At 38.2% G+C, this 23,631-nt stretch overlaps 3 protein-coding genes across 4 annotated transcripts in view; 1 reads left to right on the top strand and 2 right to left on the bottom strand.

Annotated features, from left to right (window-relative positions):
- Positions 1-9,448, bottom strand: part of abcc2 (ATP binding cassette subfamily C member 2) — a 19,264-nt gene extending 9,816 nt beyond the window's left edge. The window contains exons 1-23 of the mRNA XM_077582941.1: positions 9,299-9,448; positions 7,630-7,800; positions 6,731-6,877; positions 6,518-6,655; positions 6,308-6,430; positions 6,176-6,231; positions 5,483-5,729; positions 5,169-5,353; positions 4,826-5,003; positions 4,155-4,409; positions 4,009-4,074; positions 3,303-3,440; positions 3,070-3,216; positions 2,900-2,984; positions 2,759-2,825; positions 2,536-2,662; positions 2,111-2,287; positions 1,696-1,863; positions 1,271-1,463; positions 762-897; positions 587-689; positions 285-504; positions 23-177 (exon numbers count right to left, since the gene is read on the bottom strand). Coding sequence (XP_077439067.1) covers positions 23-177; positions 285-504; positions 587-689; positions 762-897; positions 1,271-1,463; positions 1,696-1,863; positions 2,111-2,287; positions 2,536-2,662; positions 2,759-2,825; positions 2,900-2,984; positions 3,070-3,216; positions 3,303-3,440; positions 4,009-4,074; positions 4,155-4,409; positions 4,826-5,003; positions 5,169-5,353; positions 5,483-5,729; positions 6,176-6,231; positions 6,308-6,430; positions 6,518-6,655; positions 6,731-6,877; positions 7,630-7,800; positions 9,299-9,343 — 3,327 coding nt within the window. The 5' untranslated portion in view covers positions 9,344-9,448. The remainder of the gene's footprint in view (positions 1-22; positions 178-284; positions 505-586; positions 690-761; positions 898-1,270; positions 1,464-1,695; positions 1,864-2,110; positions 2,288-2,535; positions 2,663-2,758; positions 2,826-2,899; positions 2,985-3,069; positions 3,217-3,302; positions 3,441-4,008; positions 4,075-4,154; positions 4,410-4,825; positions 5,004-5,168; positions 5,354-5,482; positions 5,730-6,175; positions 6,232-6,307; positions 6,431-6,517; positions 6,656-6,730; positions 6,878-7,629; positions 7,801-9,298) is intronic.
- Positions 9,370-20,287, bottom strand: cutc (cutC copper transporter homolog (E. coli)). 2 transcript variants are annotated; one of them, XM_077582951.1, is made up of 10 exons: positions 20,010-20,287; positions 19,856-19,934; positions 19,339-19,398; positions 19,060-19,269; positions 18,808-18,843; positions 18,552-18,685; positions 18,175-18,202; positions 17,965-18,070; positions 17,423-17,495; positions 9,370-9,512 (listed from the first exon to the last, which is right to left on the bottom strand). In XM_077582951.1, the coding sequence occupies exons 2-10, from the start codon at positions 19,923-19,925 to the stop codon at positions 9,507-9,509; spliced, it is 723 nt and encodes a 240-aa protein (XP_077439077.1). In that variant the 5' UTR covers positions 19,926-19,934; positions 20,010-20,287; the 3' UTR covers positions 9,370-9,506. The 2 variants fall into 2 exon arrangements, with proteins under 2 accessions (XP_077439077.1, XP_077439076.1); XM_077582950.1 differs by lacking the exon at positions 9,370-9,512 and having other exon boundaries at positions 16,990-17,495; positions 20,010-20,284.
- Positions 20,129-23,631, top strand: cox15 (cytochrome c oxidase assembly factor COX15). Its single transcript, XM_077582942.1, has 9 exons — positions 20,129-20,518; positions 20,809-20,996; positions 21,072-21,194; positions 21,458-21,644; positions 21,726-21,893; positions 21,966-22,050; positions 22,405-22,559; positions 22,637-22,750; positions 22,815-23,631. Exons 1-9 carry the CDS (start codon positions 20,444-20,446, stop codon positions 22,944-22,946), a joined length of 1,227 nt encoding a protein of 408 aa, XP_077439068.1. The 5' UTR covers positions 20,129-20,443; the 3' UTR covers positions 22,947-23,631.

Genomic DNA, 23,631 nt, shown 5'->3' with positions numbered 1-23,631 from the left:
AAAAGGTTTGAATAAGTCTTACCTTTGCAAAGCGGTTAACCACCCTCCCAATGGGCGTGGTGTCAAAGAAGAGCATTGGAGCACGCAGTATGTTGTTGAGCAGCTGTGAATGTAGGATTCGAGACGCTGCAACTGAGGCATTGGCCAGTAGCAGAGTACCAAGGAACACAAAGACGCCTGCCAAAAAACAGTTTCATATATATATATATATATATATAGTGTATGTGTAAAAGATTGCATCATGAAACCATTTTAAAATAATTGATTGTACTTGTAACAGTTACCCTGAGCCACTCCTAGAGCGCCAAAGATTCCCACCCTGGAGTCTCTTTTTTCTGCAGGGTATGTCATGTTGTAGTACTCCACTGCATCATTAGTCCAGTCACTGAGCCAGATATTCTGGCCAATGAATGCAATGTTCTGGATGAAATACATCAGGAAGACTGCGGCAGTATATCCCCAGCCCATGGACCGAAGGTACTGGAGGTAGACTGAAAATTTCACCTGGAGAAGAGAGATACATGATTTAGATATACATAAAGTAATTTCTTCTGAGTAAATTTATTTAAAATAGAGATGAAACTACCTGTCCTGTTTCCATAGTTTCTTTCTCGATTAGCCTTTGGCCTTTGTTTATTTCTTCCGCATTATCCGATTTCCTCGTAGAGCCGTTTCTTGCTGCTCTAAAACTACAACAGAACAAAGCAGTCTCACATACACAAAGTATTTTGCCACCCACTTCTCCACAGTAATCAATATACCTGCTGTTGCGCTGGCTGCGGCGGATGCTGTTTCCTCTTTTCAGAGTCGCAGTTACAGTGTCTTCTAACGGGGAGTCTGGTTGGGTGTCATCTCCCTCTGGGACCATGTCCTCATCCGCAACACTGTGGTCATACTCTGCAGAAGAGGCACGCAATATTTTACAATGCATACGTTAGTAATCTATTGACTCTGTGGTCTTTAACAATGAATATCTTTTTAGAAACGTTTCACTTTCAGTTTGCATTACTGTATGTTTAATCGTGTGGCCATGTATGTATAATACTTTTTTGATACTTCCTTTAACATAAAATTGGCACTTTCATCACATTGTATTAAAATTAACAAAAGGTATTAATTGCATTGATACCTTATTGTAGCTTGCAATTCTATTTAACAGAATTGCTTCATACAAAGAGACATTGATAGTATTTTAATAGCATACCTAGCTCAAACAGTTTACAATTTAGATCAGGCAGGCAGACAGACTGTGACAGAATGATTCAATTACCTGACGCAGTAGTGACGGAATTTTTATTATTACTCTGCTCTTTGGCGTATGTGTCCAAAAATTCGGAAAAGGCGCCTTTGCTTGCACGGAGGCTGCTGTAAGATCCAACCTCAGAAACCACTCCGTCGACCAGGACTACAATTTCATCCACATGAGGCAAGAAGCTTACTCCGTGAGTCACTAGAACACGTGTCTAAAAAAACAAAAACACACACAGGGTTTCAGCACTTGATTTATAATGAAACTAGAAAATACAATACTGTGTAAACAATTGCAATGGCTTTCAATACACTATCTCCGGTTCATCATAAAGTATAACGGTTTATGTACTCATTACTTTTTCATGATGCAAAATGATTGCTCCTGCACGAGTCAGACATCACAGATGACAAACAATGGGTTGCAAAAGAGATGCATGCACAGACCTTGTTTTTGAGTATTCCATTAGGTCCAATCACTTTGTCAAAAATGTGCTTCCCCACATGAGAGTCTACAGCAGACAAGGGGTCATCCAGCAGATAAATATCAGCCTGACTGTAGGCTGCCCTGGCCAAGCTCACGCGCTGCTTCTGACCCCCTGACAGGTTGATGCCCTATCACAAAAGAAAGAAAGAACAATAGAGTAACACAATGCAAGACCAAATTTATTTTAAATTGTCACTTTTTTATGTGATGCCATATTGGGTTTTTGTGTACTTTGCCTATATAAAAGCCTCTACAAATATTTAACTAAGTCAAGAGTTGCAATCTCAGCGAACACACATTGAATGATTACACAGAACATGCCCAAACTCAAGAAAAATAACAAACATGTTTTTTTTGTATTCGTTATTCTCTTACTTTCTCCCCAATCTCAGTCATGTCACCCCCAGGGAGAAGCTCTAGATCTGGAGCCAGGGCACAGGCTTGGATCACCTCCTGATATCGCTTCTCCTCAAAGGGAGAGCCAAACATTATGTTATCTCTCAGAGTGGCATTTTGGATCCATGCTTGCTGTGGCACAAAGGCAAGTGAACCCTGGAAAGAAGATATAATGAATGGTTCAAATAATTAACAAATATCTGACTATTGTTTATGTGATTCTCAGAGGTTTCTTCATAACTTCTTGTTAAATATGAAACGTCGTCAACTCAGCATGTACAGGGATTTGTTCATTTATTTGGTGCCTCACGTTTAAAAAAAAAAAGAAGAAAAAAATAGATGAATTTACCTAGACTACAATGGTAATAATTTCTACCCCCCCCGCAAAAAATAGAAGATGTAACCTGAATGTTGATGAAGCCTTTGGTGCTATGCATTTCTCCCAGAATGGCTGACATCAGGGAGGACTTGCCCGTACCAACAGCTCCCACGACTGCGACCAACCGACCCGGTTTGATGTCTAAATTCACACTGGAATAAAAACACAAGATAATAAAGTTCATTCAGAAGTACGTACAGGAATAAGGTATTATGGATGTGTTGTGGATGTTTTGAATGCACTTGTACTTTTTAAGTTGGGGCTCGCCATCTTTTTCCCATGAAAAGGAACCATCACAAACATTAACAGCAGAACCTAAAAGACACATAACATCGATATAATGTACACATGCCAAGAATATACTGATTCTTACAAAAGCATGAACATACAGAAGCTGGAGTCATGGCGCACTACATCACTTTCAAGGTCTTCGCCACCTAAAAACTTCTCAAGACGCTTTCTGGACACCGCTGTCTACATTGCAAAAAGACAAAATTAAACTTTTAAGATAGATGGATTATGTCTGAATGTGTCATATCATGTGACTTTGTGTCCTTACTTGCACAATGCCAGCGATGAGCATGGGCAGCATAGCCAGAGGGAATCGAAGAATGTTGAAGAGAGAGATAGAAGTGAACGCCTTTTCAGCAGTCAACACGTTATCTGGACTCACAACTACAAACACAGCAAAGGTGGCCAAAGACACCTGGTACACAGACAGACAGTGTGTGAAAACTTTAAACAATATTTGTTTGTTCCTCTGCTCATATGTGGCGCATTGACAGAACCGACCAGAGCTGGAGCACAGCTGAAAATGAATGTTGAGACAGATGTGAGGTAGGCAAACTTCTTCATGACGTTTAGTTCTTGACCTCTGATGCCTTGAACCTGAGCTTGAAAGGATGGCTCCCACGCATACAACTTCAGAATCTAACAGGAGAACAAGAGGGAATTATAAAGTATGCCTCTCAGGAACTGTTTTATATGATCCCAAAATATATTTACAATAATAAACATTTGTTTGATACTGGCTTTTTTTTCCTTCCAGAAATCTTTTTTTTTATTTATAAAAAACTGAAAGGTTTCCTATCCCCTCCAGTACAAAGAAAACTTTGACTTCTTCGATTAAGCAATGCCACATGTGGTGGTCGCACAAAAGAAGGTCCTCCGGGTTAAGATTCTCTGAACCTCAGAAGGTTTTGATCTAGGGATCTGACAAGCTACCTATTGTTTTATTTTTCCATGCTTATTTTTCCTTGCTACAGTTTCTTCCTGCCGTTGGCCAGTTTCCAGATCTTTGTGGTAATTTCTGCCTTTTGAAAAGCATATAGAACCCCAGTGTACACTTATGTCCCTTGTGCACAAAAATGTCTGCGCCTCAATACACTAATTGTTTTTTGCTCGTCATTGATTGCTTCAGTTGACTGCCTCAGAGAGATAGTGATCATAAAAGGGTTATTTTTGTAAGTCCATGAATTCACTGACGACAGAAGCTCACCTTCATCCCATTGAGTATTTCATTCATGATTTTCAGCCGCTTGTCTTTGAATTTCATGTTCTCGATCTAAAAGGAAATCATGTAAGTCAACGAGGAAAGTAGTTTAGGTACGAAAACAACTGAAACAAAATATGAGTGTTTATAACCTGGAATTTTCTAGCCTTGGTGGCTAGCAGACCATTAATTGGCACCATGAGAACCATGACTAGAAGTCCAGCCAATACAGAAGGTCCGAGCTCCTGCCACAGGAACACAATAGACAGGACGATTTGCAGGGGGCAGGACCACAGCAGGTGGATAAAGTTTGTGACGTCATTGAAGCGCTGGGCATCAGCAGACATCAGGTTCACCGTTTCGCCAACCGTGGACTCTTTACGTGTGTCATTTGACACCACGAGTGCCTTGAGGAAAATGTGTACATAGTGTAGATCATAAGATGGCTGTAACACATTAAAGAGAACAAAATCGATACTACTCACCAAAAAAATGTGAGCTATTCGGAAAGTTCAGGATGAACCTAAAATGTATTTTAAACCTTACAAGTCAACTCAATTTGACCTCCTCTAAACCTTGGACATTTCAGTATTTGTTGCACAAGTTTGAAGACGCCAAGAACGAACATGGATGGAATAGTACATTTCCTTGTTCAATTAGAATTGGTTTTGAAACAGTTCTATGATATAAGATATTGTGAGATTTTCACTGTTTCCCTGGTATTTTAGTTTCATCCTGAAATTTTCCCTAAAAGCTGAAGGCCCCAAGCTCTTGGTAAGCAGTGCTTTCTCACAGACTCCACGATCTCCATTTTGTTATTTACCTTTTTGTAAACGGCAGCCATGATAGCAGTCCGAACCTTCATTCCCAGCACGAAGCAGCGCTGGAAGTACTGTTGCAGGAGGAGAGACTGCAGGAGGGCCACTGCCAAAAGCAGCACCGCATAAAGATAACCTTCCCATGCATAGCTGCTTTTGTCTTGAGTGAAACTGATCATCAACCTGGGAAGATACAGAGGCATGGTGACATATGCATGACAATGACCCCAAAAAGTGTTGGGTAAGTTACTTGCAAAATAATAATAAAAAAAATAAAAACTCTAGTCACGTTACTGCCATCTAAATGTAATAACAATATTACATTAATTTTGGTCCAATTTTACTTACTTTAGCAGCTGTGGACTGACGAAAGCGAGAAGGTCCTGCAGAAGTTTAAAGAAGGCTGACTCAAGCAAGACTCCTTTAAATGTCTTGTAAATGGTGGGTATGAGCCACGAGGTGGGATACTTTTCTTCCTCCTCCTTTTTCTTGGTTTTCTTAGCTTTTTTCTCCTCTTTCTTTCCTCTAACCCCCTAAAGAAAATAATGGTATTGACTCACAAAACAATGACTATGGCTGCATGCACAAGATCAATAAAATAAATCAATTTGGAGTACAAGAAAAATCGACAATGTCAGGGTACTGTGCATAATTTTTCTCACCATCATCAACACGTCCTGACTAACGCCTTTCCCCAGGCCACTGGAGAGTCCATTTTGAAATGCTTCATTATGGGATTTCTTGTTTTGTTTCTTGGCCAGCTTTTTGTGGTAGCGATGCCGAGCTGCAGCAAATTCTGTCTGCATGAAGTGCTGAAAGTGCTGGCTGATGTAACCCGTGGAATCCTCATCATTCAGGGCCCACATGTCCTCCTGAACCAGAGGCTGTCTGTACCCTTTAATCGCCATACTGGGGAGTGCAAGGCAGGATAGTTATTTATGATAATACCCGTACTAACATTTCCTAAAATGGTGGGTTGGGGAATTTGTTTATCTGAAGTAAGGTGTTTAATGTGACAGCCCTTTGTGTGTACTGTTTTGAAAACCAGTTGCCTGCTTGTGAGTCAGGTGTCTATTTGAGGTAAGGCATTCATTTTTTAAGTGCTAATGATTAATTTAGGCTTGGCATCCAGACGGAGTTAAATTAGTTTTCTGAGATGAGGTCCTTTCTTAAATGTATTCCTTTTTTTTTTTATAAATATGTTTTAGTCCTCTAATAGAGAAAGAATTAGTGGAATATATGGTCATTGGACAATTGCTAAAAAAACATATCATATGTTGATGATGATACCATGATGACCTAGGACGTTTGCACATTAATGTAGTGTAATATTTTGCTTGCTTATGCAGGATTACCTATTAAACCAGTTGAATGTGATTCTGTTCAAAAATGGTGCACCTGCCTCTGGATTCTGTTAAGGAGAGAAAGGTTTAGTGTGCGCAAGGCAAAAAAAAGTGGGAAATACAAACATTTCACCCGTCATTTACCTTTTTCACAACCTCCCTGACTTCTGGAGAGATGTCAGCCAAACCGGATAGGATGAGTGCTATCATTTCCAGGCCAAATGAGATGCAGACAAGGCAGAATCGAGGAAGGTCAACAATCTCTCCCTGGCGGTTAATATGGAGTTTGACAACAGGGATTGACCAACAATGACATTGATGATGTGTGATACCTATACAGCAGTCAATTCGTACCTGCCTGAGCGCCTCTCGTATGTTGGTCTGCAGAGGGAAAACATCACACAGAACCGCGACGAACCAAAAGATGAAGAGAGTGGCAGAATCTATTGATCCTCTTCGTCTTAATCCTTCTTGGCAGAGCAGTACCATGACCTGAAAAAAAAAAAAGAGGACAGAATGTAAGCACGCGTCATCTCTCCACTGGTGGGCAACATTTACTAAACATACCCATGATGCAGCATAAATGATGGAGTTGGTATAGTACACAGGAGGATTCTTTTCTGGTGCATGTGTCTCTTGGCTCGGACCAAAGTCCTCTCCTAAAGTGATGGCCAGGCCTGCTATTGCGGTGAGCAATAGCAGGGAAGCAACAACCTGGGGCCAGGGAAGAAAATCATATTTAAAACAACAATAATACATACATACAGCTCTTCTTCCTTTGCACAGACTTCCCAGTGTAGTCATTCTTTTTTGTGATATTATTATTATTACTATTATTATTACGTAGTGTACAGAATTAGTACTAGTGGTGACGTTTTTCAACAAAGACAGAAGAAAATTAAAAAAGTTCCAAGAGCATTAAAATGAAGTGAGCAAAATAACAAATTATTGGGGGAAAACGCATACATTTTCTGTATCTGTAATTAATTTACTATCTTTGCATCTTCACATTCATTTTAACATTTACTTACCATGTATACACTAAGATAAATTGCTTTTAACGCATACCATAAAATAAGTAAAATGATAACACATTATTTTCTTTAGGCTACTGGATTAATAATTTGTAGGTTTTCTTTTGTTACAGCATTGTGGAAACCCATCTCTCTTTTTTTTATTGGTTTATTGAACATATAAACATAGACAAACATAAAACACATTACAAGTATAAAATATAAGTTGAAGTAAAAAAGAGAAAAACAAGAATAGGAAGAAAGAAAATAATGAATTGTTCAAAAGGGAGTAGGAAGAAGTTAAAAACTTATCTAGTCCTACCCCTTATGTTTTTACTTATTTCAATAGATACAATAATAGGTTAATATATTTCAATGAACGAAAATGTATAAATCTTCATTACATCTGGACTGGTGTTTTTATTGGAAAGGAATGAATGTGAGTTACATTACCTGTTTGCAGATGTAGAGTTTGGACATGTATTTGGTGTCCTTTGTTCTGCAGAGAGCCAGCAGGTGCCAGGGGGCACACAGCCACAGGAAGCCCAATGGGATCCACACCAGCACTGTCCGCTCCACACATACTGGCAGATCTGGATCCTCTCTCTCCACATATGAAGAGTTCTGCAGCATAATATGAATAAAATGAGCTACTGTATCAACTGAAGGCCAAAACCCTGGACATCTGTTATTAAAAACCTAGCACAAAGAAAATAATGAGATGTTTCCAATTAAGTGGTTAGTCATATTGCAGCCAGGTTGGTATTGCAAATGAGAATCTGTTCTCAATCGCCTTACCTAGATAAATAAAAAGTTAACTAAATTACAGCACAGAGACAGGCAAAACATCCTTATTTGTGACTTGCATTTAATGAAAAGTTGAAAAAAATCAATCTTAAAAAAGTTAATAATTTTATAGGGATTAAGTAATATATATATATATGTATTTTAAAAAAGGATTAAGCAATACAGAACATTTTCAACAAAAAAAAGTTTTGGAGGCTTAGTAACAAAAATGTCTAAACAATATTTGAGACATTGCAATATTCTCGCTTCCCACGAGTCATCAGGCATGATGAGTCATTGCTTACTTAACAGCATTTATTGTCTTGTCACATGTTTACTGAGGTTAACATCAAAGCCCAAAAGTGCACAGAAAGAAAAAAAAATCATCATTGAATAGTTCTTTGATTTATGTGTATGTAATTTCACTTTAATTTGATTATGAACAGTCTGACTTCAGCTAATTTGCTATAATTAATGTGGTGATTCACATATAAAATGACAAAAATGGTTATACTGTACATATAAACACACTTCTGGAACAGAGGTTTTATTACCAAGTTTGCCACTAATCACTGAAAATAAAGTGGAACATCAAGTTCAGCATTTCATAGGAACAGGTGTTATGTAATTTATCGTTTTGCCAATGTTTCCAATTATATGGTTATCATCATACATTTCCTTAATGCCAACAATGGCATCATAAAAACGTTTCAGCATGCTGGTTCAACTCCAACAGAAAATGTACATTTTAAGTAACATTTTAATTAACGTCACTATCACAAAAAAAGACAACGAAAATATTCAAGTGGTGTTAACATGTTTACTGAGCTGAAGTCTCACAAGATATTATGCATTATAATCATCCAGCCAAAGTTTCCTGTCTTTTAAGGCTTCCTTTTCCATATTGAACTCCCAATTGTACCCCTTTTCATTGGTTTAACTTTGAAGGTTCCTTTGTAGATGTTTTGATGATATGAACAAGACAATTAATCAATTGTAAGTACAGTGTTTCCCATAGATTTTAAATCTTCTTGGGTGGGTGGACTCCGGTGGGGCGGATGGGAGGGGGTTGCAGGGGAGATGGGTCTCAGTCCTGTTACTACGTCTTCTGTAGCCTCACGATCACAAGTGAGTGACGGTGAACTAACGTTACATGCGGTATATCCTGTAGTGACACTTTTTTCCCCCTTTTTAAATAGATTTTTAATAAAACATTTTGAAAACTTCTTGGGTTGTGGCCAATTTACTTGGGTGGCCCGCCCAAGTATTAACATGGTGTGGGAAACACTGAAGTAAACACGAAGCTGTTGTGCAAAATTCAGCCAGTCACACTCACCCAGAAGACAGAACCGCAGTACTCCTCTAGGACAGCAGCGCACATGGTCCTCGCGGAGGGATGCCCTCGGGCGAACCTTAGAAGACCGGTCAACTTTTGACGCCTATGCACCTCGGGCTCCACTCAAGAGCTCCTCACTCTCCACTTTCCGCACACGGGATGACAATAGCAGGATATGACGCCTGTGGGACTTTGAGCCATGAGTCTTTTAAAACTGAAGGAAAAAGCGATGAGAACAGATTCACAACACGGATGATTCGGTGAGATTATTACCCTCCATACACACAAGCAGCCCTCTTGACAAATGACATAACTAAAGCATTGCAGTCATTGAGTGAATCCAGCTCGAACCAGCCAGCATGGACACTCCTCCATTCACAAATGTGTCTAAAGTTCAACTGATCATAGAGACAACTGCATAAAAAGAGCAAAAAAGAGAGTAGATAAGAGAGGGCAGGGCGAAAGAGACATGTCCCTGCATGAAAGAGTGCAAAGCTTTCCCCCAAAATGGAATGTGTTTGAGGGAAAGGGTGGGGGAATGAGCTCAGTTAAGCCCCTCTTTTCCTGTTGTCCTTCCCACCTCTCTGGACGGCAAAAACATTTTAGGAACTGTCGTCACATCAGATTAAACTCAAGAGGGCATGTAATCAAACTCACTTCTTTACGGTTGCAGAAAGCCTGTAAATAAAGATGAGAGAGAGGCTTGGACTGTTTTCAATATTCACGTTTTATGCAAAGATTAAAACAAGATTTCTTAAAAAAAAAAAGAAAAAAAAAAGCTAAATGAAATAGTTGTGGTAGTATACACATTCTTTTCTTTTGTAGCCATGTTTTTCCATGTGGTTATTTTCATGGTAATGGAACACAGATGTCTTACTGTGTGTGCCCGTCTGTTTTGGAGAGGACAACTTCAAAACAAATCCTAACCACTATATAACCCACATGTGATGCCATCATAAATATGAACACAACTCGGGAGTTACTGTGCAAAAAAAATGAACCTGCCTGGGATGGACCTAAGGTTAATGATTATGCATTTGATAACGCCACATGGCCCACAACTTGGCTGACTCATGATGCATGTGCAGCCTCAATGGAAACACGTGAAGCAAAAATCAAAGTCCACAATAATATAATAAACACAGTTCTATAAATGATAGCTATTAGCTTCCGTCAATGGCTGATTGGCTGTGTAGCAAGTAAAGCAAATAATGTATGAGATGTGCCATTTATCATCCGGCGGACGTAAACAGCAGCTTGTACAGAATAAAGGAACAATCTACTACTACTGTATAATTAAGATTAAATGCAACAGTAGGCCTAAGGTGAAAGTAGAACATTCCTGAACATAGGATCTATTAGAGCAGTTTGGAAACAAGTGCAAACATTAAAATGATTTAAAGTAATCATAATGTTGAGATGGCAACCACGTAGCTCTTCATACAAAAGATTATTTTTGGTCTTTTATTTTTAATGATGCTAAATAACATAACTTGTACTAACTGTTAAATAAGCGTATATTAAGTAGCCCACAATATTATGTAAATATAGTAGAATGTTGAACTGAGAGCAATGAACAGCTGTCATTGTTGTTTAACATTTAAAAAGCTAATGTACAAACCCAATTACAAAAACGTTGGGACACTATACAAATTGTGAATAAAAACTGAATGCAATTATGTGGAAGTGCCAAATTTCAATATTTTGTTCAGAATAGAATATAGATGACAGGTCAAAAGTTTAAACTGAGAAAACTTATCATTTTAAGGGAAAAATATGTTGATTGTAAATTTCATGGTGCCAACAAATCAAAAAAAAAAGTTGGGACAGGTAGCAATAAGAGGCTGGAAAAGTCAATTGCACTTATAAAAAAAAAATAGCTGCAAGACCAGTTACCACTAATGTGGTCCATTGGCAACTTGATTGGAGTATAAAAAGAGCTTCTCTGAGTGACAGTGTCTCTCAGAAGCGAAGATGGGTAGAGAATCACCAATTCCTCCAATGTTGCGCAGAAAGATAGTGGAGAAATATCAGAAAGGTGTTTACCAGCAAACAATTGCAAAAACGTTGAAGTAATCATCATCTAAAGTCATCATCTAAAGATTCAGAGAATCTGGAACAATTTTTTTTCTTTTTTTTTCTCAGTATTGTTCATTCGATTTGACATGTCATCATTGCTCTCCCTTTTAATTATATATATTTTTTAATATATATATATATATATATATATATATATATATATATATATATATATATATATATATTAATTTTTTTTTTTTTTTTGTATGTGGGTGAGTATGTGCGTGTGTGTGTGCGTGTGTGCGTGAGTGCGAGCGTGTGTGTATTCATTAGTTCACCGAAAACCTATTAAAAAAAATCCCATACTAATAATATAATGTAATAATAAATTGCCAAATGCAGAAACATCAATGTAAGTTATCACGATGTGGTGGCTCTCGCTAACAGGCAGAATTAAGTAACCAGAATTAGGTTAAAAAATTCTATATACGTAGACCATGTTTCTATAAATTTTGATATTTGGTTTTTATTTGAGGCAGATATTTTTTCCATTAAAATGTGATTTATGAGGAGGTTAGACCATTGGTCGATATTCAGAGTTTGTTTATTTTTCCAGTTAACAAGAATTATTTTTTTAGCGATAGTAAGGGCTACAAGTGTAGATTGAAATTGTTTATGTGGTAAGTCAGTTGTTTTTAGGTCACCTAGCAAACACAAGTTTGGAGATAAAGGTATCCTACAGTCCAAAATAGCGGAAAGTTTTTCTAAGACTTTAGTCCAGAAATACATAACCGGAGTACATAACCATAAAGCATGAACATAAGTGTCTGTAGTGTTTTGTAAACATTGGAGACAAATGTCGGAGTCTGAGAGTCCCATTTTCTTCATCATATATTGAGTAATGTATGTTCTATGAATAATTTTATATTGGATAAGTTGTAAATTTGTGTGTTTTGTCATTTTAAATGCGTTTTCACAAACTTGAATCCAAAAGTCAGATTCCGGAGCTATAGACAAGTCTGTCTCCCATTTCGAGATGGGTAAAGACATTTTATCAGTATATGAAAGTAACTTATATATTTTTGAAAGTTTTTTTGTTGTCGGAGAAAGCTTGTTAATATCTTTAGCTAAAACAGGCGGTTGGAGCGTACCCCGATGTGTTGGATTTTTTTTCTTTATCATATTTTTAACTTGTAGATAATGTAAAAAATTTCAGTTTTTTATTTTGTATTTTTGGAGCAAGGATGTATATGATATAAACATATTATCTGAGAAGAGATGGTGGAGACGTGTAATTCCTTTCTGCTCCCACACACCTAAATAAAACGGTTGGTTGTTAAGTTGAAAGTCGGGGTTATGCCATAGGGGAGAAAGCCCACAGGGCTCCACTTGGGCTTTTGTCATTTCTAGTGCCTTCCACCAGGCAGTCAGGGTGGCGGAAATCATTGGGTTTTTAAAACAATTATGTCGCTTAATCGATGTTGTAATAAAGAGTAAACCTAGAAGTCTGAGGTTATTACAATCCTTCTGTTCTAGTTCCAGCCAACAGTTAGTGTCTCTGTTGGGTTGTGCCCATAGAACGATATATTGTAGCTGGTTAGCTATATAGTAGTACATAAAATTTGGTGCCTCTAGACCACCTTTGGATTTACTTTTCTGAAGAGTAGATAGACTAATCTTTGCTTTTTTTTTATTCCAGTAAAATTTTGTAACGGCTGAGTCCAACAACTGGAACCATTTAGCCGTAGGTTTAAATGGAATCATTGAGAAAAAATAGTTTATTTTGGGTAAAACTTTCATTTTAATGGTGGCTATTCGTCCTATTAGAGAAATAGGAAGATTATTCCAGCGCTCCAAGTCACTATAAATGTTATCCAGAAGTGGAGAAAAGTTTAAATGAATTAAATCATTTAATTTAGGTGAGATTTTTATGCCTAAGTATTTTAAATTACCTACAGGAAATGAGTAGTATGGGTCCTGGCTTGCAGGGTTCCATGAATTTTCTGTAATAGGTAGAAGTGTTGATTTTGTCCAGTTAATAGAATAATCTGATAACTGTGAGAATTTAGTTATTAAGTTAAATACTTCCCCTAGCGAAGTAGCCGGCTTTTCTAAATAAAGTAAGATGTCATCGGCATATAGATTAATTTTATGTTCTGTTACCCCAGAGTGAATTCCTTGAATCCTTCTTTCCTGGCGTATGGCTAATGCAAGTGGCTCAATAAATATTGCAAATAATAAAGGGGATAGTGGGCATCCCTGTCTTGTGCCTCTCTGTAAAGTAAAGCTGTGAGATATAATCCCATTAGTAGTAACTGTAGCTTTGGGAGAATCATATAATACTGACACCCAGTGGATAAATGATTTCCCAAAGCCAAATTTATTTAAAACAGCAAAGAGGAAGGACCAGTTAACTTTGTCGAAAGCTTTTTCTGCATCCAATGATATAATAACTGTCTTTTTATCATGCCGCTGTGACATGCTACTAAGGTTAAAGAGTCTCCTAATATTATTAGTAGAGTGACGATCTTTAATAAAGCCTGTTTGGTCGCTATGAATGATTGTCGAGATTACTGTTTCTAGTCTAGATGTGAAAGCCTTAGTGATAATTTTAATATCAGTGTTAATTAGCGAAATCGGACGGTAACTTGATGGAAGGGTGGGGTCTTTTTCTGGCTTTAATAAAAGTTTAATTGCTGCTGTATTCATGTGTGGGCGTATGTAACCATTAGTTTTGATTTCTGTTACTACTCTTAAGAATAGTGGAGCAAGCATTAACCAGAAGTGCTTAAAAAATATAGCCGGATAACCATCCAGGCCAGGTGCTTTGCCATTAGGCATACTATCTAGAGCACTGTACAACTCGTTTATAGTAAGTGGCGCATCTCACATGTCTTTATATTCAGTAGGTTAACTGAGGTATATTTAAGCTACTGAGGAATGCCTCAATATGCTCAGGGTTAGGCTTATTAGTTTCTGAGTATAGGTTGCGATAATAGTTATAAAAAATTTGATTAATTTCTTCTGGTGATTGTGTGCATTCACCAGTTGTCCCTTTAATAGCCGTTATAAGAGATTTTTCCCGATTGCGTTGAAGTTGGTTTGCAAGAAATTTACCTGATTTGTTATTGTATTCAAAGTTGTTGTATCTCAATTGTTGTATTATAAATTCTGTCTTTTTAGTTAGCATATCGTCTAATTGTATTTTTGTATTTTGTAAATCAGTCCATATTTGGTTATTTGGGTTTATTGCGTACTCATCCATCAGTTGTTTAATTTTATCTTCCAAGTCTTTTTCTAATTTTTGCTCTTCTTTTTATAAGATGAATATGATATAATTTTACCTCTAATTACTGCTTTCCCAGCTTCCCAGAGAAGAGATGGGGATAGGTCTGGAGAATCATTTATTTCCAAAAAGTCTGCCCACTCTTTTCTTATAATTTTATCAAACTCTGCGTCGTTTAGCAGTGAGATGTTAAAACGCCATGTCGGTGGTGGTTTAAAGGTATAATCAACTTGTAGGGAAAAGGAGACTGGTGCATGGTCGCTAATAATAATAGGATGTATTTTTGTAACAGTTTTATCAGCAATAGAGTTATTTCTAAGAAAATAATCGATTCTTGAAAAAGACCTGTGCACAGCGGAAAGGAAGGTAAATTCCTTCTTATTTGGATTTTTAAGTCTCCAGCTGTCGACGAGGCCAAAATCATCCATATATTCCCCTATTACTTTAGTAGATTGTAATCGCCTTATACATGTTGTATTATTAGAACGGTCAATTAATGGATTTAAGACTGTGTTAAAGTCTCCTCCAATAATAATAGTAGAGTTCGCTGCTAAATCAAACAGCTGAGAGAAAAATTCATGGAAAAAGGCCGGATCATCATTATTAGGGGCATATAAATTACCAAGTGTATATATTTTATTAAATATAGTCACCTGAATAACAATGTATCGGCCCTCTGGGTCTGTTATTGTATTATTTAGAGTAAAGAGTAAATTCTTATGTATGAGTATACAGACTCCTCTTTGTCTACTGTTATAAGGGGCAGAGTACGCTTGGCTAAAATTCTTATCAATAAGTAATTTTTCTTCAGATTTTTGTAGGTGGGTTTCTTGTAGGAGGCAAATATCTGCTTTTAATTTTAAGAGATGGTCTAATTTTTAAGAGATGGTCTAATTATCTGGAATAATTTCTGTGTGTAAGGGTCAAGGCCGAAAAATCATACTGGATGCCCATGATCTTCGGGCCCGTAAACGCCACTGCACCGCAAACAGGAATGCTTACTGTAAGGGAAATCACAGAAAGGGCTTAGCAATACTTCCAGAAAATATTGTGGGTGTGTAGGAAAAGGATCTGGGTATTGAAATGGCCAGCCTGCAGTCCACTTCTTTCACTTATAGAGCACATTTGGCGCATCATAAAGGGGAAGGTGCAACAAAGAAAGCCCAAGACAGTTAGAGAGACGCGTGTTAGACAAGAATGGGACAGCATTACTATTTCTAAACTTGTCTCCTCAATCCCCAGACGTTTGCAGACTGTTGTAAGAAGAAGAGAGGATGCCTCACAGTGGTGAAAATGGCCTTGTCCTAACTTTTTTGAGATTTGTTGTCACCATGGAATTTAAAATCAACATAGTTTTCCCTTTAAATGATACATTTTCTCAGTTTAAACTTTTGACCTGTTCTATTCTGAATAAAATATTAAAATTTGTCACTTCCACATAATTGCATTCAGTTTTTATTCACAATTTGTATAGCGTCCCAACTTTTTGGGAAATGGGTTTGTAATACTGAGCCATTTCATGCTTAAATGAATACAACAATAACAACAACATTTAAACAGTAATTGTATTTTTGCTCTGCTTTAAGTTATTTCATTTGAACCAATCAGTTACCTCGCTATGGAAAACAAGTCAATAACAGTCTAGAATGGTTCACAAATTATGTCATTGGACTGTAATGCTCAGGATAATATAAAAATTTCATTGGTTTATCATTCATGGTACTGTCAACTTTTACAATGAATTATATAGCTGAGCTCACCTGTAAAACCTTGGGCTTTACTGGTGACGTGCCCTTGAGCAACTGATGTAACTGAGTGAAAAGTTCAGGAAATGTGTTTTTGAACAATATTTGAAATAAAACACATTTTCATCACAACTGCAAGACATAATGTAATTATCATGTATTGGTAGTCTCTGTCAGTGGATACTCTAAATTTACCCGTACGCGGTCTGAAAAAAAAAAATGGTATTGCTAAATCCCCATACACTGTTTTTTAGTGTTGTACCGATACCAAACAGATAGGCCCCGATACTGCATTAAAACAGTGGTTCAGCATCGGCAAGTACTTAACAAGTAACATGCCGATACCATTATTCGCGACGCTAATATAGGACTTTGGATGCAGCATCTTGTGTCTTGCTTGTGCACAATATTCACCGATGTGTGACGTGTTCAGTGCATTCCAAGCCAAGATGTCCTATTGGCCCTTGAATGCTCTGAACTAATGGCAGGGCAGCGTTTTCATGTTGAAAAAAACAAACAAACAAAAAAAACCTAGGTATCGTTACGATATCTGCATCGGAATCGGTATATAAAGTTGTTTTTTTTGTAATTTGCTCTAATATTAAAATAAAATAAAATAAATAAATGTTCAACAAACGGTGTTACATAGCATAGCAACTTTAATTGAAATTTGAAAAATATACAGTCCCATGATTTTTATCATGGGAAATACAATTAGAATATCATTTTGATGTCATCTTCCAACAAAAGCAAAGTTCTGTAAATATGTATTTTTTCCTCATACAAAAAACACAAATGAAACTTGGGAATCACTGACACAATATACAACTGCCCTCAAAATGCAAAGTTGCATGTTTATGAATTTTCATTTCGCAAAACAATCTTTTAGATGAAAATTACACAAGAAAGTGGCAAAAATATATATATTTCCGTCACTCTCTGTTTCTGGAAAATATCAACTTGCTTTGGCAATAAAAATTTAAATAACTTGGGAGGTATTGATTTAGTAATCAGTCATGACTGCCTAGTTTCAATTCATAGGGTATTTTTGGCTATTGCATTAAAAGTGCGTACTTTGCTCACATCTGCCACCTTCAGGCTGTACTCTGGCGCCGTAAGAGAAGCTCCCATTGTCACGCTGCTGTTCCTGCAGACCAGAAGAAACATAACATTTGTTAAAACTGTCAGTATAAACCTGCTAGTACTTCATTAGTAAAATGATCAGTGAAGAAAAAAAACAAACAATCATCCCACTCTGGCCTCATCAAATACCTCTAATTACATTTTTAGGAAACCACCATGCCCGAGGAAGAACAACCAATCTGAGGCAGGCGGCGTGTCCGACAAGGTATTTACCGTGTACTCGCAGGAACACTCATCGCATGTCAACCGCGGCCTAGTGCTGGCCTGTTAATTTAGCAATCAGGAACTTTGCTTAAACGTTTGGAATATCCACCTTTGGAAAATAAAACAAAGTGTCCAACCCTGGTTCTTAACAACTGGGCATAAGACTAGGGGTTTGTTTTTTTTGTGACATTAGGCTAGAATAAACCCTTGTTTATAACTGCACCACCCAACCCACCCCAGCCTTTAACTGAAGATAAATACAAATATACCTGAATTTCATGGCAGAATCTCTGTTGGAACGAGCAGAGCAGTGGAACTCTTGAGCGCCAGATCCCTCTAAAATTCTCTGTAGATTTCTCTCTGTGATGCCTCCACCTGTATATTACAAAGATTAAATATTACACTTGGTTTGAATTATTATTTTATTTTTATTTTTTTACTTATATGAGCTATTTACACTAGAAAAAAAACACACCAACCTGGCATGATGGTAATTCTACCTTTAGCCTGGAAAATCAGAAAGTCACAAATGAAAATACAGTTATGGTTAATGTTAAGTATTAACAGTACAGAATTTCACCATCAATTTTAGGAAAACTATTCTTCTGAAGTGGTAAAACGATAACAACAACAAAAATAGTACGAATGGTCCTCTTAGAAAGCATCAAACTCCATTTTGCTTTTGCTTCTTTGTGACACCTATTGATTGATTGCCTGAATTTAGCTGTGTGATAAAAAATATATATTATAATAATATAGAGTTCAATACATTATAATTATTAATGTTAATTATTATTAGTATTATTCACCAGTGAGTCAGTTTTTGAGGTTCGACTCTACATTAATTCATGCGTACTTGCTCTACAAGACGCTTAATGAGCGGAAGACCCTCCAATGCAGAGCTGTCGCAGCCACTGGTCAGCACGCGCTGGAAACCTAACGACACCAGCGTCTCCAGGGCAACCGCTGCATCGTGGACCATGTCAAAAGCTGGAGAATGCAAAAAAATATATACCGTCAATTAATATTTTATTATTGTCGAGGCATCATGGTCCCTAATGAAAAACTTGGTCTAAATATTGACAGTTGAAATGAGCACTTGAGTACCGTACCTCGGTGGAAGGTGACAGGTAAAGGACGAGCAGCAGCTAGAAAGGAAAAAAAGAAAATTGGAATATTAAAAGGTCCTAACCCCAAACGCTGTGACTGAGCGGCAACCAGTCCAGGGTATACCCAAGCTCTCGCCCCAAATTTAGCTAGGACAGGCTCCAGCTCACCCGCACCTCAAGACATGCAGATAGATAGATAATCATAAAATAATGTATAATAAATTAGACGATACTGTAAATACAGGCTTACACTACCCAGAAACTCCATACAGAGCTCCGCATCCACCCGTCCATCTTCCGTCAAAGCTCCCAGCACAAATCCGTCAGCCCCGTGGCTCTTCATCACCTCCATATCTTTCCTCATCACCTCCACTTCCCAGTCTGAGTAAAGGAAGTCGCCGCCACGAGGACGAATCATTACATAGACTGGGATTTTGGCACATCTTTTGACAATTTGCAGCAGGCCTGTAAATAGATTAATGAGCACATTTATTGGTCAAATGAAGATCGGACATCTCAATAGAATGTCCTTACCAAGACTGGGGGTTAGCCCTCCTTCCATAAGACTGCAACACAGCTCAAGCCGGCCAGCACCTGTCAAAAGAAGACACAAATCAGGAGGTACACAACACGCCAATCAATTCATTCTCTGTACAGCTTATTGTCAGGTTGAAACGTCGTCAGTTCAGCCAACAGTTTACGCTACCGCAATACTTACACTTTTGCTTTTCATTGTAGTGCACCCATCAGTTTTTCCAATTACTAATATTGACTGTAATTCTGAGTATAATATTGGGTTAGTTTTAGATTACGGTGCGTTCCACTTCCGACTTGCGCAGATGTTTGAGTTACGTCACCGTCATAGGAGCCGAACGCCGTCGTAACGCGGGGACCTCTGCAATGTTATGCTCTCAGTTCATGTCGTATATTGTCTAATTTTATTTTATCTATACGTTCAAGTGGACCTGCTCCAAGTACTGTAGTCCAGTTTCCAAAAAATGCCATATGATTGTTGCTCACCTACAAGTAGTAGAAGCACACTACTACCAACCTCCTCGCTCTGCATTTACGGCAGACTCCACAGAGTCCACACAGACCTCCAAAAGAAAGCCATCCGCCATAATGACTATCTGGACAGACAAGGACACAAAGAGACTCTCGTTAATTTCTTACCTCTCGTACGGACACTCATGTATAAAAGCTACCTGTCAAGTGGACATTTTAATACTGTAGCTGATTGTAAAGCGGTGTGTAGCTAACAATCACTCCTAGTTAGCTTTTTCTGGCACGTTAATTTTATTGTACATGGTTGGGCGGGTGGGCGGATATTAAAAGCTTCAGCAAAAGCGGAACCGCTCTTGTGGCGTACGCTACAATACAAAACAAAGAGCCCCGAAAGCAAGGATTTCGTAAAAAAAAAAAAAGCAAATCTATTTTTTTGTAACACTGGATAATTTTCGCATAGCTTTCTCTCAAATACGTATTCATTAAAGAAAAAACAACCAACCTTTTGTGAACGTCAGGGGTTCAGAGTTGAAAGTTCAAGTCGGCGTTTTGCAACATGGTCGTTTAAATGCTGTCATAACAACGTCAACTGTGGCATGCTTGTTCTTCTTTGGTAGACATTAGGAGGGAAATCATGTTACTAGCTTCGATAAGGACAACGTTATTAAATGGCTGCAGACGAGCCGGGGGAGGAATTCAAAACAATAACGTAAGTATGATACATATAAGCTAACTGCTAGTCTAGTTAGTTAGCTGGGAATTGTGGAAAAAGGTCAAATCCTCTGTATGAAAAATTACAGTTTAAAATACTTGACATAAAACGTACTCTTTTGTCCTGGGCTGGCCAAATTTGATTTAACACCATACGTCATCATATTATTCTATAATTCTTGTATACTGCACATGCTAATATTCATTTGTGTGGGGGAGAATTGTTTACACATAAACACAAGACAGCCTGAGTCTAAAACATTTTTTTTTTTCCTGTGTTATGGACAGGGTGTACAGTTACGACACTGGCTGGCGAGAAGGGGCCAGAGCACCATCACAGCTGAGGCAGGGGCTCCATCCTCGCCATCAGCAGTGGTCAATGTCCCCAATTCAGCCACAAACAGGATCGTAGGTCGTTGGTTACTTGGCTGCAGCGGTCTTGTTGTTGGAGCTATTGTCCTTGGTGGCGTTACACGGTAAAAACAACGTATATGCTTGTCATCTGTGTGTGTCTAGTTTATATGATTTGATTAATAAGTTGTATCAATTAGACTAACCGAATCCGGTCTGTCCATGGTTGACTGGCATCTGGTGCGAGAGATGAAACCCCCACAGTCGCAGGCAGAATGGGAGGCAGAGTTTTCCAAATACCAGCAGTTTCCTGAATTCAAGATGTAAGATTATGTTTTCTGTTCTTTGACACATTTTTTTAAAGTCATTTAATTTGACGTGATACAGTTTCAATGATGAGTACGTAATGTTATGGTATGCGCCTTCATTAAATTTAATTCCTTGCTGGCATGTCAATACATTTTTCCGTAGTTTATATCCGAGCTTTGAAAAGTACAAGAGATCATAAAATGTGGCTGCTTTGCTTCAAACCATTTGTTCCACTTTGGAGGTTCCACAAACACGTGGCATATTTTTGTCCTCCCAGAATGAACCACAACATGACTCTGCCGGAGTTTAAGTTCATCTTTTACATGGAGTGGGGTCATCGTATGTGGGGTAGGCTGGTGGGACTGGCCTATATCCTCCCCACTGTGTACTTCTGGAGGAAAGGCTACTTCACTCGCTCCATGAAGGGAAAAGTGCTCGGGCTTTGTGGATTTGTATTTTTTCAGGTCAGTTACACGTCATGCAATCTGTTACTTTAAGAGACATGTTCACATAAATTGTGTGTGTGTGTGTGTTTCTTTTAACAGGGCTTGTTGGGTTGGTACATGGTCAAAAGTGGTCTGGAGGAAAAGCCTGAGTCACATGACATCCCGCGGGTTAGTCAGTATCGACTAAGCGCTCACCTTGGTTCTGCCTTACTCCTTTACTGTGCTAGTCTCTGGACCGGCCTTACACAACTGCTGCCCACCCACAAGGTAATGTTTTATATACATCCACAACTTCACGTTTATTTTTTTATTAACTGACTGTTTTTTGCCCTGCTTCAGAAATTGGCGGAAACCAAACGCCTCATGCAGCTTCGGAGGTTTGCCAAGGGAACAGGTGGACTCGTTTTCCTCACAGCTCTTTCAGGTCAGCTTTGGAGAGCAGTGTTTTTTTTTTTTTTTTGGTGAAAGTTAAAAAGATCCAGTTCAAGAAAATTTCTTCAAGCTCAAGTGTGAAACATCAAAGTATAAATTGCATAGTTATTAATAGTAATTCAGTACCAAATATTTTGTTCAGCTGACAAAAAAATACAGTTCATCATCATTCACCCCCCCCCATCAACCCCCCCACACACAAGAGTTGTAAAGATTATAGTTATATTTAGCATTAATGGTGGAAAAAAATTTGAAAGCATGGTTGAGGTCCAAACTGTATGACTTCAAGACCACTTGAACTGAGACGTTCCACCGTACTTGAATAAATCACTATTAATGTTTGCAGGTGCTTTTGTCGCCGGTTTGGATGCCGGTCTGGTGTATAACTCCTTCCCTAAAATGGGAGAACAATGGGTTCCTGATGACCTGCTGGCTTTCTCTCCCACCCTCAAGAACTTCTTTGAGAACCCCACAACAGTGCAGTTTGACCACAGGATTTTTGTATGTCACACTACTCACATCGAGGATATCAAGTCTGCCTGCTTCCCTAATAAAATGTTGATCTCCCTTTTCTCCAGGCAATCTCCTCTTTGACGGCCATTACTGGGCTGTATCTGTTTTCCAGAAGGATGGTGCTGCCCAGGAGAGCTAAGCTAGCAATCAGCCTCCTCACAGCAATGGCATACGGACAGGTAGGCTCGCACACAGCAAGTCAGTCACACGAAAAAAGTTTTCATCTGTGGCCTCGCTCTACAGGTTGCACTGGGAATTAGCACCCTCTTACTGTACGTGCCCACTCCGCTGGCAGCGATTCACCAGTCTGGATCTGTGGCGCTACTCTCGCTGGCCATTTGGGTTTTGGCCGAGCTCCGTAAGATGCCCAAATAATGATGGATAGACACATTTGGACACATCCCGGTCTAGCAACTTCTAAGGCCTGGGAAAATCACAGGTTTCTTTTCAAATAAGGCACTCAAGCAAACAAATAAGATGGAACCTCTACGAACACAATCTACACCTATTTCTTCAAGTGTCTGGGAAGTTAGGTTTGAACCAGGGGATCGTATTTTCTCAAATAGCGGCTGTCCATCTTTATTTATGTATGGCATGTCACCCACAAATCGACAGTTTAACAGCTGAAGTCCATTGCTAACATGTATTGTAATGGATATATTAATTTGTTTTAAATTCAGAGAAACATATTTAGAAAATAATGTAATAAAATGAAATTGACAAAAAAAAGTGGGTGTCTGCTGACACTATTTGAGGAAATAAGGCATCAAGACAGCATTTTGTGTCACACACAATTTCCCATTTGCAGCTCAAAAGACTGGATTTAAGACGGATTTTTTGTTTATGAACTCACTTCCACATGATTTGAATCCAATTATGAAAATATATTTATGTCTTTATGACTAAACTGCCAGTTCGCTGAGCAAGATGTGGCTCTCGAAAATACTGTATGAAATGTATATTTAAATCATAAATTACTTTCTGACAAAGTGATAATAAATTATGGATAGATTGCTTTATTCCTTGTGTTATTTTCAATAAATATACAGTCTGAAAACAA

This window comes from Vanacampus margaritifer, chromosome 12, assembly GCF_051991255.1.
Source record: "Vanacampus margaritifer isolate UIUO_Vmar chromosome 12, RoL_Vmar_1.0, whole genome shotgun sequence".
Classification (NCBI taxonomy): Eukaryota; Metazoa; Chordata; class Actinopteri; order Syngnathiformes; family Syngnathidae; genus Vanacampus; species Vanacampus margaritifer.
This window is presented reverse-complemented; position numbering and strand designations above follow the sequence as displayed.

Excerpts from the sequence above, each read along its gene's own strand:
- cox15 (XM_077582942.1), top strand. The coding sequence starts at position 20,444 with ATGTTACTAGCTTCGATAAGGACAACGTTATTAAATGGCTGCAGACGA. Across the intron at positions 21,195-21,457 it reads CAGTTTCCTGAATTCAAGAT|AATGAACCACAACATGACTC; the intron begins GTAAGATTATGT and ends TTGTCCTCCCAG. Across the intron at positions 22,751-22,814 it reads CAGCAATGGCATACGGACAG|GTTGCACTGGGAATTAGCAC; the intron begins GTAGGCTCGCAC and ends CTCGCTCTACAG.
- cutc (XM_077582950.1), bottom strand. The coding sequence starts at position 19,925 with ATGGCGGATGGCTTTCTTTTGGAGGTCTGTGTGGACTCTGTGGAGTCT. Across the intron at positions 18,844-19,059 it reads GCTCTGTATGGAGTTTCTGG|CTGCTGCTCGTCCTTTACCT; the intron begins GTAGTGTAAGCC and ends TTTCCTTTCTAG. Across the intron at positions 17,496-17,964 it reads GATTCTGCCATGAAATTCAG|GAACAGCAGCGTGACAATGG; the intron begins GTATATTTGTAT and ends TCTGGTCTGCAG.